At 47.1% G+C, this 17,862-nt stretch overlaps 1 protein-coding gene across 4 annotated transcripts in view; it reads right to left on the bottom strand.

Moving 5' to 3' along the window:
* Window positions 1-163: 163 nt before the first annotated feature.
* NFE2L1 (NFE2 like bZIP transcription factor 1) overlaps window positions 164-17,862 on the bottom strand; it is a 28,983-nt gene continuing 11,284 nt past the window's right edge. For 2 of the 4 annotated variants that reach the window (XM_054995348.1, XM_054995349.1), the window contains 4 exons: window positions 7,780-7,995; window positions 6,456-6,545; window positions 5,803-5,964; window positions 164-3,348 (listed from right to left, as the gene is read on the bottom strand). In XM_054995348.1, the coding sequence (XP_054851323.1) occupies window positions 2,032-3,348; window positions 5,803-5,964; window positions 6,456-6,545; window positions 7,780-7,995 (1,785 nt within the window). In that variant the 3' untranslated portion in view covers window positions 164-2,031. Of the gene's footprint in view, window positions 3,349-5,802; window positions 5,965-6,455; window positions 6,546-7,779; window positions 7,996-8,176; window positions 10,441-17,862 lie in introns of those variants that run through there. The other 2 variants (XM_054995351.1, XM_054995350.1) reach the window with 2 other exon arrangements.

The following is a 17,862-nucleotide window of genomic DNA, read 5'->3' as shown; positions in this document are numbered from 1 at the left end:
AGCTGCTTTCGGTCCCCCATTGGGGAGAATGGTCATCTTTAGAAATGGAATAAACAAACACACTGAGCTGTACATAACAAGAATTACTCTGTGCATATTAGTCTTTGATTATCAAGCTTACAGTAGAGTTCCATTTAACACGAAAGACCACACACACTGATGCTTAAATAGTGAATAAGCCTTTTTTATTTTTTTGTCCTGTGCTCGCTCACACTCTCCTCTCCCCAACAGGTCACAGAAACCATTCAACATAAAAATCTCTAAAAGGAAAAAAATAAATTAACACATGCACACATCAGGGCTCCATCCGAAGCACACAGCAACCCCAGCCACAGCTGACACACTTTGTGCTTCAAGTTTTCATGCTGTCACACCTTGCAGGCAACAAGAGAGGCAGAAGAGGCTCATCTCGCCCACCCCCCTGCTCACACTCTGCAAAAACCTAGGCCATGAGAAGACAAGATCAATTGGAACACCAGGCTGCCTTGTTTGTCCTTTAAACAGCACATCATACCCACCCCCCTCTGGAGGATGCCCATTTCAGTGCTACACCATCATGTACACAGGACTGGCTAGCTAATGGGGTGGGGGTGGGAACCAAAGCCCATTAAGTTCTGCAGGTGCTGGTAAGGTCAGTAATACTTCCAGCTGTGCTATACTGCAAGTTTAACTGCTTCAAGGACTGCTCCATAGCTTGAGGCCAGCCGTGTTCAAGGCACTACCCTCATCCTTTGCCTTACTCTTAAGAAAGGGAGGAAGGGGTGGACAGAGTAACCCTCCAAAAATACCAGAAGGGAAGCCAGCTGTGAAATCACACAGTATTTAACACAGTCTCTATGGCAAAAAAAAAAAAAAACCTTTCAGCAGCCTTGGTCTTTGTGGGAGGTGGCATCATTGCCCTTGCTTTACTAGATGTATGCTATGAGATCAGTCTACAGTGCAAAAGGGTAAGGAGAGACCAGGTGGACATTGCTCTACAACAGTTCATTAAAACTCAAGTACCCATGGAGAAGGCAATTCTCCCTATGCCACAAACCTACTTTAAGAGGAATCAAACCCATTTGTGCTGTAGACCAAATGGTAATGACCACACCCACCCCAGCCAGCTGAGGAAGCCAGTCTTCATAATTGCACCCCCCCCCCAAATCCTCCCCCAAGCAGTTTCTTCAAGTCAATTAGTGGGAAAGATGGCATACTGGAGCATGCAGTTTATTGTATGCCATCTTGCTATGCCTCTGGGGGACAGCACCCATGCCCGCTCCTCCACACAGGCAGAGTGACATGCTTGGTACGTGTTTAATGGGAAGATGCACCACCATAGCTGTTCCATTAACCCTTTCCAGTCCCAGCCTTTCAACAGTTATGGCAGGTTTTAAAAAGCTGTATGGTTTCTCTCCTTAAGTGGAAACCTTTCCCCTACACTCAGAAGGGATAAGAAAACATCCCCTTTCTGTAACCAAACTCAACTTAGTGCTTTCCACCTACTATGGTCCCCCCACCCCCAAACTAAGGAAGGGATGCTAGCTAATTGTGAGATACAGTTGTGTTTTTAAATTACACACAACTAATGTCATAAAACAGGTTCTGAAAAACCCAGCTGCCCAACATACCCATCTTTTTGAAAGCTGAAAGAAAACAAAATGCTCTCTTAAGCCTGCTCCATCTGTCCACAAAATCTACCCCCTTATCTTTAAAAATCCCAGCTGTAACAACTCAACTTTTCTACCCCTTCCCACATACATGTTATGCCAGGTATCTTCCCCCACCCCCACAACATTCCATAATGGGTTCCAGGCTGCTGGGGGCACAGGTCTTTCCCAACATGCTTTGCCATTTTGCCCCCTCCAGACTTGTTGGCCCCCTCCCCGCCCTGCAGTCTGCTCGTATACACTGACTGGCAGCTGCTATGGTTTGAGAAGATATATTGGATAAGAAGGGCATGAAAGTTCCTTCAGCTTCCTTCTGGGCTCAGCCCTTCTCCAGATGTAGTTTCAGTGAGTTCTGCACTCTTCTGCCGATCATCACCACCTCTCACTTCCTTCTGTCTTTCTGTTTCCTTTCTTGCCGCCTGCCCTGCTGGTCAGCCAAGGAGCGTGGTATTAGTATCACACTGCCATCATTGGCATACTGTAGGGCATACTGATTTGGGGAGTAGGGCTGGCCATTCTCATCACGTAGGCGGCCGAATACCTCCTGGTAGAGGTTCTGCACCTTTTGCTTCATCTGGCGTAGAGACCTGAGGAATTCTACCTTCTCCCTGAGCAACTTCGACTTGTCCCTTTGCAAGTCCTCCACATCCCTTTCTAGATTGAGGATAGTGTCCAGCTTCCTCTTGCGACAGTTCTGGGCAGCCATCTTGTTCTTCCCCCGCCTACGGATATCCCGGATGAGACTCAGCTGGGCCTCACTCAGCTGGTACTTGGATAGGAGTTCATTGAATTCTTCTACAGGTAGGTTAATGATCTTCTCATTGGGGAAAGGGATTTTCATGGCTCGGGCTCTATGCTCATCTCTGCTCATCTGTTTATCCAGGAAGTCTACCTGTTTCTCCTTGGCACTCTTCTTTCCCACACTGGCTGGCTCAGGCTCGTCAGTATCCAAGGTCCTGGGGGCCATGTTGTAGGTGTGGTTATGACCCACATGCTCTAGGTAAGGCAGGTAATGCAGCTCGGAAGGGTTCTGATAGCTCATGCGACAGAACTTACTGTACTCCGGCTGGTACCCAACAGCCCCTTCCACCTCTTCAAAGTCCACGTTTTCAGAGTCTGAATTGTAGCCTACAGCACCTTCCTCGGAAAAGGAGGAAGATGCCGAAGACGATGAGGAAGAGGCTTCTGAACTGCTGAGAGAGGCAGGGCTGTGGCTTGAGTCCAGGGAGAGCCCCGAGTCTGAATCAAACTCTTCCTCCAGGCGGGAGGCCTGCACTGGGTTGAAGCCTTCTTCGATAGCCAAGTCCATCAAGCTAATCTCATCCAGCATGGCTTCATCTAGGAGTCCCCCTAGAGGATCTGGAAGGTCAGGCCCAGATGTTTCATTTGCAGTGTTGTTAAGCTGAAGAGGGAAAAAGATCCCACTCAAGTTGGTTGAGGCAAAGGTGGAGCTGAAGCCAGTGGAGTTGTCAGGAACCAGCTGCAACAAAGCTGAGCTGCCAGCTAGCGAAGGGCTCTCAATCTCAGAGTTGAACAGGGAAGGGAAGTCCTGGGTGCAGCTGCCTAGTGATGCCTGATGCAGGCTGACATTCTGATTGATGGGGGTGGAAGGTGCAAGGCTGTAATTGGTTGTCAGGATGTCTCCGCCTGTGCTGTTGTACAAGTTCTCTGCAGCTGCTGTGCTGTTGACCTCCATACCCTAGAAAGGGAACAGAAATTCTTTCAGTTATCTCTCTTGCCCTATGCTGCATCTACCTCAACATCACCCTGGGATACACAGAAGCAGGCATGCAAAGCAGGCCTCCCCTCTCCCAGAGGAATCCCAACAGAAAACCTAACACTCCATATTCTAAACAAATTGCCTGGGCCATATAAGTATATGGAACTTGATTTCCCTCCAATAAAGACCCTAAAGGGTTTCAGTTTGCAAACACTTCCAAAATTCCACGCCATGTTCTTGGACAACTGTCCCCTCTCCTTGAAACCACAATGAAACCTGCCTTGACTATGTATGTTTCATGTATCTTAAGGGCTCTTGCAACCCATTCAACTTTTAGCCACTGTTGTTTGTTGATGTTATTTACGGCCGTGCTGGCTGAAAAGTAAAAGCCAAGGAGGATGGAGGAAAAACAGCAGATAGGCCAAGGGACTGTGAGTAGGCTTCTTAGGTGGGAAAACCTTGGTCCCTTTACAAATGATGACCAATGAACCTGTACAGCAATTTTAGCCACTGTTATTTGTTAAAAGAAGGGGGTGACTGTTTATAGCTATGTTGGTCCAAAAATAAAAACCAAGAACACCATTAGGACCAACCCATTGACACTTAATACTGTGCAAACTTTTGAGTTCCCCAGAACTTTTATTTTTTTATTTATTCTCTTCATTTACACCTCAACATTCTCTTCTCCTCCACTTTATACTCACAACAACCCTGTGTGGTAGTTTAAGCTGAGTGTGTGACTAAGGCCACTCAGCAAATTTGCATAAGAGCAGATGCAAAAAATAAAAAGGGGGGGAAAGCAGGTATTTCAGATCATGACCTTTAAGACCATCTCATGCCCTGATATGGTGATAGATCAAGATGAATAGCCGTGTTGTTCTTTTCTACTGCTACAGACAGACTAAAAGTCCTGTAGCATGTATAAGACTAACAAAATGTGTGGTAGGATATAAGCTTTCTGAAGAAGTGAGCTATGGCTCACAAAAGCTCATACCCTACCACAAATTTTGTTAAGTCTTATAGGTACTACTGGACTCTTGCTCTTTTCTCCTGATATGGTGGAACTTCTAACAGGCTGAATAAAACTGAATTAAGAGGACCTTTACAGGTAATAGACCTGTACTGTAAGAAATTGCTCAAACAGATGTCTTGGTAAAGGGACTGGGACTATAGGACTATACTGCTGCATAGTATTGGTTGGTGTAGCTATGTTCCTACTTCAAGTGTCTGCATTGTTTAATATGTCATGTCAAATTGCTTATGTTTTGTTTCTGCCATGTATTCAGATCTATGCTTCTTTTCAAATTTCTGCAATCCATACCCTATTGTGTTGTTTGTTGAATGTTGATCAGACTGATTTATACTGTGTAATCCACCTTGAGTCTCCGTGAGAGAGGAGGACTATAAATAACATAAAAGGTTTTTTCCAGCATCTTTTGTACAGTGTTCACCTCTTCCGTTATACAAATTGTGTCAAGATATGCAAAACAGTCTGAGTATGATGTGTGTGAATCACTCATGCAGTGTTTTGGCCAATAAATAAGGACCCAGAAAAAGCCCAACGCCTCAGTCCCACAACTAGGGTTTGTGATAACTGACTCTTGGGAAGGATAGTCTTAAGTAGCACAGACAAATTACAGGCTGCTTTGCTTGTAAACCCAAGCAATACTGCAGGTCCATGCCTTCCTCCTAGGAAGCCACAAAGAGTGTAACAGGAAGGCACTCTGCACATGCCTAGCAGCATGCTCTGCTTCAGGTGTAGAGGAAATACTTCCAGAGAGACAAACTGAAGACTTGGATTTTCCTGTGTTTCTCGCAGGGACAGTGATCACCTGTTCCCCTTTGAGGGATGCAGCAATGTTTGGTGTTGGGCTCTAGTTTGCATGGGCTTCTTATGACCCTGGATTCTTTCACCGAGTCCCCTCTTGCAGCAAGTGACTTGGGCCTCCTCTGGTCTCCTACTACTTTGCAGGCAGCCATACTGTCTTGCTTGCTGCCTAAAACAGATTGAGGTCTAGATGGCACACTAAGCAGGTGGGAGATTCTGCCTTTTGGAAGTAGATGAACTATATGGTCTTTTGGATCCTTGTAAGTCTGCTGTTCTGTGCATCTCACTAGGTAGAGATTAACATGGATGGCAGCTGCAGTCTATACTTCTATCTATCCTTATTGGAAAGATGTGGGGGTGGGGGGGAGGAATCTTCAACAGTAGGGTAAATTCACTTCACACTTGCAAGGCTTGAAGCCTACAAACAAAACAGGCCAGGCTAGAGCCTCATATTAAAGCGAGTTGAGACTGCACATTTCTGTTGTCTGGAGGTACACCCTGGGACTATACTTCTTATGTGAAGTAGGTGCAAGCAGGACAGAGGGATGTTGGGAGAAGAGAGGAAGCAGCAGGGGAGCCAGAATAGGCAAGCCAGCCCTCCTCACCTGCGTTTCCATGATAGACATGAGGTCTTGCCACTGCTGCTCCAGATCAAAGGGCAACTCAGTCTCTGTCAGAAGAGGAGACAGGAGCCCATTTGGGACAACAGACGTCCCACTCTCGCTAGGCACAGCTTCAGTCAGGGTGGGGGCATCTGCAGCTGGAAACTGAAAACAAAGCAGAATTGGCTCACCCTGGGAGAGAAGCTGCAGGGAGTAAGATCAGTGACAGATAACCCAGCCTCTTTTTCCAGCACAAGCTTTACAGGCTCCAAATCTCTGATTTAGACTGGTGCTGTCATCCCTACATAAAAACAGGTTTAAAACATTGGGGGCGGGGGAGCAGCCATGATGGCTTTTCCCTGTTAATCTATCAGGCCTTGTGCTTCACACAACAAGCTTTCTTCTCTATTTAGGAAGGGTCACTTAATGAAACCTGCAAAGCACAGCAATATATAGCAGAAGAGAAATGTGGTTTTACTGTGGCCAACCCAGGTTCAAAACGCTGAGCGACCTTGAACACCCCCCTCCCACACCTACCAAGGTTATTGCAAGGACATGAGGAGGAGGATATTCAAGACCCTTTATAAAACTGAAAAGTCCTGCAGAAATGTCCAAAATGATTCACTTTCCCTCTGCGAGGGTCAAAGCACACCCACCTCTGAATTCTCCCCAAAGGGAAATGTGGCCTCCAGCAGCCTAAGGCACTCCTCCAAAGACAAGGCTGTCTGGTCCTCCACACCAGGCACCTGGAAGGCAGCAAAGAATTCAACAGCTGTTTTAGCTCACTGCAGCACAAACACGAGGCTCCTCTGTCCCAGGGAAGTCCAGTCTTTTCAGACCAAGGTCCTCCTTCAACCCAACCTGCAAGGGATCCACTTAGTATTTTACTGTCTATCTTCTCTGTACATGAACTTTAAAATAAATGATCAGTGGTGCAGCCCATCCAGCTGGGGTGCCACTCAGCTCTGAGTCATAACCAAGACTAATGATCTACTCCAGTCCATGGCTCAGGATGCTCCTCCTGCTTAACAGCTCATCTTAGCAACAAGCAGGTGTCTGGTTTGTCCCACAAAGAAGACCTTAATCCCCCTCTCAGTGTGCCCTGTACTACTTCCATGCCTCACATCCCATGCTACAATTATACCCAACGGCTTGCTTTGTGCTCAGGCATTCCTGGCCATATCTTGGCCCCAGAAATAAATCCTCTAGTAAACATTGAAGTGCTGTAATCAAAGTAAAATTCATTTAGACATGAATTCACTTGGTGGAAAACTGGTACACCCCAAAATCAGGAAGGCCAATATCTTGCCCTTCTTTCAGTGAGCTCTGAGAAAATGAATGACTCAAGGTCACCCAGCAAGCTTCGTAAGAGTGGAGATGTGAGGCTAGATCTCCCCAGGAGGAAGAAGACTGCTCGGTTGGCAGCTTCCACAAAGATGCCCATTAGAAAGGGGGTAGGCTTCCCCACACCCCAGCCCAGAAAATTTTTAAAAGAATGGGAGGTAGCCAAATTCTCAGAGGAGACAGGAAGCCAGAACTATGGGGGAAAGATTTGAGACCAGAGGTAAACTCCAGAAAGAATAAGGGTGTATATGCTGAAAACACTGGGAGGGACATGATTGCAGACAGAGGTGATCAACTAAGGCACCAAACGGCACTAACACGTAAGCACCCAAATCCAGCACAAACTGGAAGAAGCTGCACTGTCTGCTTCCTGGACAAGACAGGCTAGCAGCACTCAGGACTCATTCTCTTAGGGCTCAGCTTCCGAAGGGAGAGCACTCACAAGCATCATTGCATTGCCCTCCCTTTTCCCCTTGAGAAAAGCCTCTTTTGCTCCAAGACCAGCCTGAGCACACAGCCAATCGGAGGCAGGTTCATATTTCTCCTCTCTCCTATTGGGAGTTAGAGACCAAACCCCAAAATGAGAAAACCTGCCAAACTCAACCAAGGGTGGGGTGGTTTTGTTTTTGTTTTCACCTGTGCAGGGAAGCTCTCCCCTGTCTCGCCATCCACTAGCAGGGCCCTTTCAGCGACATCGCCCCCTCGGCTCCTCCAGCCATCCCCGCACTCCTGCCCGTTGCTGGCTTCTTTGTCCACTTCGTTCTCTTTCTGGCGATGGCTGTAGTCAAAAATCTCACGGCCAGCTCCAAGGTCGATATCCTGTCTCCACAGGATGTCAATTAAATCAATGTCCTAAAAGGGAAGGTGGAAGGTGGGGGAGGAAACTTTTCTTCAGTGCTCAACTCCCCCCTGCTCACAGCCCCCATTCCCTGAAGAACGCCCCCCCCACAAAGCTCAAAGCATAATCATCACCAGCCCCTACCCCAAAGAACTGACACCACTTCAGCCTTCACCACCATTTGTCCCTACTCACCTCAAAGTTCCAGCCTTCCTTCAGAACAGGGGGCTGCCCCACCTTCCCCACTCTCTTTCTGGACCACCCCCACTGCCGTGGGGCTCCAGACTCCTTTCCCCCACCTACAGCCATTCTGCACTGAGAACTGGCCAGGGGCGGCTCTATAAAGAGGCTGCTCCGGGGCGCAGATCGCGAACTCCATGAACAGCAACAGAGCTGTCTCCTCCTGGCTGCCCATGCTACGCAGCAGTGCTCTTTCGGCCCAGGCAGGCGGGAGTCTGCAGCTTTAACTGCTCAGACGGCTGGCTGGCTGGCGAGGGAGGGCCAATTGTCATTCTGGATTGCTGCTCCATAGCGGGCTTGCATCAGCCTGTGGTGCCATTCTAGGCATTTGCATAAAGGGGTGGGGAATCTCTGCATTTCCAGCCACCTGATGCAACTTGAGAACCCCGGCTTGCCATGCGTGCTGTGCCTTGCCTTGCCAGCTCCCAGGCTTCAGACAGCAGAGCTGCCTTCTGTGCTAGCCATCCCATCTAACTGAAAGCTCTTGCCCTGCTGAACTACCCTTTTTTAAAAAAGAGCTGCCTTCTCTGAACCACAAAGTAGTGATCAGACCTTCCCCATTCCAGGCATCCTTTCCCCTCGCATTTCTTTAACCCACCCACCTACCCCAGAACATCCTGCAAATTTTTCCTCTGCAGGACAGGCGTCTCCCAAGGGTGACCTACCTTCAACCCACCCACTCATCCCCCTAACAGGCACACTATATTTATTCATGAACTGCAGGAGCATGTTCCTTTCCTCCAGGCCCAGTGCTGGAACTGCCGACAACAGTTATGTAGCATTACAAGAAAACCTGCAGTCAAGTGTCACAGGCAGCCTGAACTTGGGACTCCACCCACCTACTTCCCATGGAAAACCACTAGCAATTCTCCCCACCCCCCTGCACCCTCCTATTCCTGCATTAGGAAAGAAAAGGATTCAGGCTTGCCAGATGAACCCATTTTAAGACATTACTTCTGTTTTTTCACGTGAGAACCCAACAGAATAAAGCACTCCTTGTTATAAAGCACCCCAGCTCCAAGAACACATACGACATCAGCATTATAGCTAGTTTTCCTACCTTCCCCCAACCACAGAATTCTGACATTCAATCTACCAATGCCATTTGGAATTACGCAGCTCTCTGTTCCCAAACTTAACATTTCTGCCTTGAATGTGTCAACTCTGGTGCTGACCTCAACTGGAGGTCCAAGTATTTCAAGACTACCTTGCCAACAACCCTCTTCACAAATCTTAAGGGTTCTACTTTCCTAACCTGGGCCCACAGCAACTCTATCCCACAAGACTGTTATCTCGTGGCCTAAACTGCGCTAAATACTCATCTGGATTATTCTGTAGCCAGTCATCCCCCCACCACCACCCATACTGACCCATATGATTATGTACATCATCTCTCCCCTCCCAAATCTCAAGCCAGACGAGTTCTTTGTGAGATATCTGATCCAGAAAGGCATCTTCACCCACTCCCCCCCCCCTTTTGTACTTGTCCCTCATAATGAAAAATACCCATTCAGATTAAGGACTCTGGTCCAGGTTATTTACAGAAGACCGCTTTTGTTTTGCGACTGGGAAAGATTATTTGCATACCCTTCCACAGCCATCCCCGCCTGCCCCATCTTCCAAGGAGTAACAGGCCAGGACACTTACCGGGACCACATTCACTTACATCATAACCCCACATTCTCAGCAGTATATTTTCTTCTGACAAGCATTCACCTATCCTAAGTCTCTACACATCCGAATGGGAAATGCTGCCCCAAGACCCTCTTAGCATACACACTTCCTCCAATACTACTACTGCTACTAATCTGAACACCATCTCCACCAAGACACCCCCGGAAATGAAGGACCACTTCAGTCACCACTTCCTCCTCCTTTCTCAGTCCACCAGTCCTCATGAAAGTGTCAAAGATCCTTGCTTGCTGCAGACCCTTTGGGGGTCCTGGTATCTGGTGGGAGAGACCTGGCCTGGTTTGGCATAAAGCAAGTGGCAGGGAAGCATGACAGGCATGAAAAGGGTTAAAAGGAAGAGATACCTTTCTCATGTCCCCAGCTGCCGCTCCCAGAGCTGTCCACCCAGATCATGGTCTATGTAGAGCGCAAATTCCAGGCAGGCAGAGCTGGGTGACCCAGGCAGGGTGCTGGACAGACATCTCCAGTTTCAGTTAGCAGCTGCGCTTTTTCTTTTTTTCTTTTTGGCAGGCTTGCCAGCTGCCCCTGAGTTGTTTGGAAGCCCCCCTCCCTTCGTTGCCAGCATGTGACCCACAGGTGCTGTGCTAGAGCCAGCCCTCCCCCCCTCCCAAGCATGAGATCCAATCCTCTGCTCTCCTTGGCTTCTCGCTTAGAGAGGAGTTCCGGCGAATCCCCACCCCCTGCTCAATGCCCAAGCTGCAGAGATGGAATCCCCACCCCATGTGCCGTGCTGAGGCTGCAGCGAGACTGAGACAACACCTCCCCCCCCCCCCACGCCTGTTACCTAGGCTGCAGCCGGAGCCAATCCCCTCCCCCAGGTCACCGCGGAGGATGCAGAGGGAGCCAGGCTCCGCCCTGTGCTGGTTACCTAGGATGCAACAAGAGCCAATCCCATGCCTCGGGTCCCTGCCGAGGATGCGGGAGAAAGGGCTCCTCCTTGAACGCGTCACCTAGGATGCAAAGTGAAGAGCCAATTGCTGCTTCTTGCTTCAACCACGCCCAGGTCGCCTGGGAGCTGCAGCAGCAGCGTTTGGGCCTCTGTCTCCTTGAGAAGCTCCAGGATGCCCCACCCAAGCCAGGCAGAGACGCCTGCAACTGCCGACACACTCCCTCATCCCCCCCCCCAGCACTGCATACCAGCCCTTGCAGACAGCACCCCTGCCCATAATGCTTGCTCCTTTCCCCAGAGGTTACATGCAAACCTCTCTCCTCCATCAATCCAGATTGCGTTCTGCTTTTAAAAGGTGACAGGGAAGCTTGAAGGAGAGGCCTGGTAGGAAGCGGGCAGGAAGAAAAGCAACTCATCAGGAACTTTTCAGCTCATGCCACTGGGAATCTGGGCTTCAGGGGATAGAATACCATTACCAGTTCTGCTTTGGAACTGACATGAAACTGGGCATGAGGGAATCAGAATGCAGGAATGGGAATGGCATCTCCCCACTCAATGCTGCCTTCTACACACCCCCTCCATCCCAAAAGCAAGCAGGAGACAAAAAGCACAAAGAACCACCTGCCTTGGACTGTTCCAAGGTGGGCACAAGAGCCCAAAAATTCCCTTGCACAGTTTGTGAGGGAAAGGATTGGGGGGGGGGGAATTCTGATCTAAAGTCCTGTGCAATACACACATATCCAGGGGAATCACCAGGAAATGGAAATAATTTTCTTGGCAAACAAGAAAGAGGAACACAAGCAATGACTTAATTATGGTGCTGAGACTTCCCTGCTTATACTTCTTCAGCATCAAGATGCAGGGAGTGCTGCTGGCCCAAAGATCTACAAACAGCAGATTAACAAGGGATGTTCACATGCATTTTAACAGTTGATGGTATCCAGTCAGGGCCACCATCTGAGTCCTGGGAACTCTGCTCAAAGCATACATTTTACACAGAAAGCAGAGAGTCAGAGAATGGTATACTTCTAGAGCAACACATGCATAAAATACATGAATATTCCCCAACATGAATGGCAAAAGTCTATCTGGTTCTCAGGCAGATTATTTTTGTGCCATCCCATTGCACTGCACAGCTGTTCCTACCAACCACCTCATAGGGCTGCTGTATGCGTCTTTTTAAAATACTGTAGTATCCATGCAGACACATTCGCCAACATAAGGCTGGTTATTGCCAAACTGGCAATGGGAAGTTTCTCGTTGAAAGAGGGACAAGAAATGAAAGCAAGCCTTGTAAGAAAATCAACATTGCACCCTATTATGTAGTCACCTACTAGGAATGACTATGGCAGAATATTTGGATGTGGAAAACCCAAGAACTTAAATAGATCTAGATGTTACTGTAAGCATGAAAGTTGACACTAGGGAGATTCCAGGGCTCTCTTCTGGTAAGTCACCATTACTGCATGGTGTCCTGGTATGCTGGACTAGGATCTGGGAGACTCAGGTTCAAATCCCCACTCTGCCACAAAAACTTGTTGAGTGGCCTTGAGCCAGTCACATGCTCTCAGCCTAACCTACCTCACAGGGGTTGTTGTTGTGAGGATAAAGTAGAAGCAAGGATAATGACACTGTAAGCTGCTTTGGGTCCCCACTGGGGACAAAAGCAGGGTATAAATATCTAAATACATAAATATATACGGATTTGAAGGCACTCTTGCAAAGCCTGACATAAGCCGACTACATCCCATCACTAGTTTTTTCAATCTGCTGAGAATAAACTGGCCACTTACACCCTCATACCCCAAAACCTGCCAAACAAAAACAAGCAATCAACTTGAAAGTGAGCACAGGAGACCATCTAGTATCGAGGCTGATGGCTGTGGCAGCCTGCTATATTTGCTTATCTAGAACTCTTTCCAGAGTTATAAGTGCTATTTAAATCATTAAATACTCCCTCAGGAAGTGCTACAGGACTCTTTAAGCTGCCCACCTTCTGGGATGGGGATGTATTTGCTTCCTGGTGCCTATTTTCAGGCATACAAGAGCAACTGGTTTGTCCAGAAAAAGGTTCCCACAGGAATGGCGGGGAGGGCAATGGAAGAAAGGGTCAGGTCATAAGGAGGTACCTCCATAAGGAGGTATGGTTTGCTAACTGTTGTTCAAATGTAAAGCAAAAAACCACACAAAGCGTTGTTCCTATAGGGCCAATTTAAATGTATTTCTCTTTTTACAATTCACTGAACAATGCTGAATCTTTAGGCCCATCTTTTCAAGCCTTCCACCCTCAGCTATTTCATTATTAAAAGTTGCAATGAAGCCCACTAACACAAAAATGAGGTTATGGGTTCAGGGAATAGAGAGAGGTGTTATTTACTTATTTACTTCATTTATACCTTGCCTTTCTCCCCAATGAGGAACATAAAGTGGCTTACCTCATTCTCCTCTCCTCCATTTTATCCTCACAACAGCCCTATGAGGTAGGTTAGGTATTAGACTGCAGCTCCCTGTGGAGGGAGTTTAGAACAAACAGAAGGACCAGAAGATTCTGTTCCTCAACCAAACTGCCTGAAAATTTCTAAAGAAGGCGCCACACTTGCTTGACTCTTATCCTGTACGCGCAGACTAGCTTGACTCTGCCTAAATCTTCTAAAAGCTTCCCCCTCAGAGGGCAGCTTTCTGCAAATTTGTTTTCGGGGGCCCTGATCCTGCAGTAGCCGAAGTCCCACTTGTTATGTCACACATACAAACACACACACATACTTACTGAAACAGACATTACTGCAACACACACGATTTTCATATAAAAGGAAGACTTCGGATTTTTTTTTAAAAAAAACACTTCTGTGACAGTCACAAACTGAGTGAGCAATTAATCAAACTGAAATAAAGACAACTGCAGAAATATCAAAATAGGAGCCTAAACCTAAAACAGAGTGAACACCCCAGCTGATATACCTGTCAGGCCAAGATCCTACTCTAGACAGCACAAAGGGAATTGGGGGGGGGGGGGGACCAACCAAAACAAAGGAAAACAGACGCACAAAACCTCAAAATATGTTGAGTAGCATTCTCACCACTAACAGGTGGCAAGTTTCTTTAACAAGGAATTCCTTTAAATACTCTTTTAAAGAAGTTGCCCGTATCCTAGTAAGAGCGCTGCTCCTGCTGAGGTTTCAGCTCTGCTTTGCCCTGTCTTATTTTAAAGAAGCCACCTCAACACAGCCTGGCCTCATAAAATAACTCTCCAGGGTGTCTGGGTTCAACAGGATGGGCAACAGCCTCACAATCTCTGTCCACAAACTAGAACAGCTCATGTAACTCTACTGACCCTGGGACTGTGTGAGAAACTCTTCCCATCACCTCTCGCCTCTTAAAGTTTGAGGGAAAACAGTATGTTCTCAGCTGGCACATGTTTACAGCCAATGCCTGAGGGACAACAACCCCTTCAGCTTTGGGCATGGTGGGGGGGACAGGAGAGAAGGGACTCAGCAAAGAGTAAGGAGATCTTTTCCACATGCTGCCAGCGTACTGACAGGCTGGTGGAGGGGAGGAGGCAGGTCACAGTGGGATAATACCAGCTCCGGCAACTCTCATCACATGTTGACTGAGCTGGGCATTTATTTTTATCCCCTTGTTGTGGAAATACTGCGAGGACACCATAATCCAGCGAGCAGGTCTTTCTAGAAGAGCGAGCTACACCAGACCTCAAGCTGAAGCAGGAAAGATACCAAGAGTTATCAAAAGCAAAATCTGTCAACCTTAGCAGTGTTGCCCCCAAGGGATCTTTGATGGGGAGCAGCCGGACATCAAGACTAGAGATTCCTGAAAACAAGCCATGCCTATCTGATGTATTGTCGAAGGCTTTCACGGCCGGAGAACGATGGTTGTTGGGGGTTTTCCGGGCTGTATTGCCGTGGTCTTGGCATTGTAGTTCCTGACGTTTCGCCAGCAGCTGTGGCTGGCATCTTCAGAGGTGTAGCACCAAAAGACAGAGATCTCTGTCTTTTGGTGCTACACCTCTGAAGATGCCAGCCACAGCTGCTGGCGAAACGTCAGGAACTACAATGCCAAGACCACGGCAATACAGCCCGGAAAACCCCCAACAACCATCATGCCTATCTGCTTCCTGCCCCTTGCCTCAGGAAAGATACTGATGTGCAACAGTTTAGGGGAACCAATCTTTAGCAAAGTCATACTATTGTTAGCCAATTAATTTCAGTGGACTTAGAAGGGTGTAATTTAGATTGGTCACTGGCAGTCTGTAAGGATTCAAGAAAAGACTGGACCCATTGGGGCTAGCCATCATGTGAGAAGAACATGTAAGATCAAGAGAAGCTCTTTTAGGATCAGGTGTCGTGGAATCAGGACCAGAGACACACTAGACAAGGCAGGCAGGAAGCAAGCTCAAAATAAAAGCCCAGGAGCACAGAGGGCAAGCAGAAATGCCAAGAAGAAAAACAGGGTCTAGCAGCAGGGATAAGAAGGAGGATAGTACGCATGTTATGAACAAAGAATCCAGTAGCACCTTTAAGACTAACCAACTTTATTGTAGCATAAGCTTTCGAAAGCCACAGCTCTCTTCGTCAGATGCATGGAGGGTATGAAGAAACTGGCCAGAGATATATAGGTTTCCGGTATAAGGTGGTATTAATCGGTCTGTTATGTAGTTGTACAGTGGTGTCCAGGAAGTGTACCTGTTGTGTAGAGTGATCCAGGCTCGGGTTGATAGTAGGGTGAAAGTTGTTGAAGTCCTGATGAAATCTCTCAAGGGCTTCCTTCCCATGGGTCCAAATGATGTTGTCATCCAAGAACCGTAAGGTTCTTTCACCCTGCTATCAACCTGAGCCTGGATCACTCTACACAACAGGTACACTTCCTGAACACCACTGTACAACTACATAATGGACAGATTAATACCACCTTATGCCGGAAACCCACCAACTGATATTCATATCTACATGCCTCCAGCTACCACCCTAAACATTCCACTTGGTCGATTGTCCACAGCCAAGCCTTACGTTACAAGCGTATTTGCTCCAATGCTTTTGATCGAGACTCTCACTTAAGAAATTTACAACAAGCATTTTTGTGGCTACAGTACCCACCAAATGAGGTGAGGAAACAAATCGACAGGGCCAGACTAGTACCCAAAAACAGTCTGCTCCAGTACAAACCAAAAGGAACAAACAACAGAACACCACTGATTGTCACCTATAGCTCCCAGCTCAAACCCATCTAATGTATCATCAGCGATCTATAGCCCATTCTGGAAAAAGATGCCTCTCTCTCACAAGCCCTGGGTGAAAGACCTCTTCTTGCCTACGGACAGCCCCCCAACCTTAAATGACTTCTCATCTACAACCATGAACCAGCTAAGAGTCACCAACACAGGTACCAGGCCCTACAACAGACCCAGATGCCAACTCTGCCCTCATATCTACCCAGAAAATACAATTGCAGGACCCAATAGCGTCAACTACACTATCTCTAGTTCTTACAGCTGCTCATCTGCCAACGTGATATATGCCCTCATGTGCCAACAATATCCATTTGCTCTGTACATTGGACAAATCAGCCAACCTCTGCGCAAAAGAATAAATGGACACAATTCTGACATTAAAAATGGCAACATCCAGAAACCAGTGGGAGAACACTTCAATCTACCAGGACATTCCATCAAGGACTTAAAGGTCACTGTAGTTCAACAGAAACCTTTCAAAAACAAAATCCAATGGGAAGCTACTGAATTGAAATTCATATGTAAATTTGACTCAGTCAGACTTGGATTGAATAGAAACTATGAATGGTTATCTCATTACCAAAATGCCTTCAGGCATTCTATTCAGATTCAGCAATGAAGGGGAGGGGTCACACCCAGCCTGGATTGTGCACTCCAAATCTTTCTAACTTTTGCAACTGATTTGCATCTACATGGCCCTCACTTCCTGCACCCTCTCCCCGCTCCCCTCACCACCTCTATATCTCTGGCCAGTTTATTCATACCCTCCATGCATCTGACGAAGGGAGCTGTGGTTCTCAAAAGCTTATGCTACAATAAAGTTGGTTAGTCTTAAAGGTGCTACTGGACTCTTTGCTATTTTGCAACTGCAGACTAACACGACTAACTCCTCTGGATCTATGTTATGAACACACAATTATAATATCTTGCCTATGTCATTTAGGGGCCAATGGGTCAGGGCAACTAAAGGCAGGTCCAAGGCAGGGCTGAGAAACAAGTATTGACAACAGCTGAGGCAGACGATAGGACAGCCAGAAGCTCTCTGCACAATCCTACAGTTAGAACTTTAATAATAATAACTATACTTATATACCACTTTTCTGGACAGATTAGTGCCACACTCAGAGCAATGAACAAAGTCAGTGTTATTATCCCCACAATATAGCTGGGGAGCTTGGGCTGAGAGGAGTGGCTTCCCAAGGCCACCTGCAGAGCTCATGGCAGTAGCAGGAGTCAAACTAGCAGAGTGCTGATTTGCAATCCAGCCATTTAACCACTATGCTACAGCAGCTTTCTTAAACTAAGTATCAATTTCTGTTGAAGATCTACATTCCTATTCTCCCAACACCACAGTGGTAGTTCTGCTCCACTCACTATTCCACAGGAAATATGCTAAACCTCAACTACACAGTGGAGAATATTCCTAAAAGCATATGCATAGGATTCAACAAACCTCCCTTTTATGCACTTCCACCATACAGACTTCCAACAAGAGGAGCTTCATTTTCAAGTTGATGAAACTGCATTAAAAACCAAAAGGAATTCCAGGTTAAATGGCCTTTCTAGGACAGAATTTCTTGAACCTTTACTACTAAAAGAAAAGAACAATTAACAGCACTTTGAGGTAAAGTAGTAATAGAGTTGAGAGCATGATCTGGAAGTCCCCGGCTCAACTCCGACCTTAACCGTGAACCCACTCAATGGTCTTCAACAAGCCACTTTCTTTCTGTCTCCATTTACCATCATTAATATAAGAATACCAATCATATCTCCCTAATAACAAAGATTACCAAATGTTAGATTAGGAATGAGGAGACC

Source organism: Eublepharis macularius, chromosome 12, assembly GCF_028583425.1.
Source record: "Eublepharis macularius isolate TG4126 chromosome 12, MPM_Emac_v1.0, whole genome shotgun sequence".
NCBI classification, from domain to species: Eukaryota; Metazoa; Chordata; class Lepidosauria; order Squamata; family Eublepharidae; genus Eublepharis; species Eublepharis macularius.
Note: the sequence above shows the minus strand (reverse complement) of the source record. Positions and strands in the feature narration are given on the sequence as shown.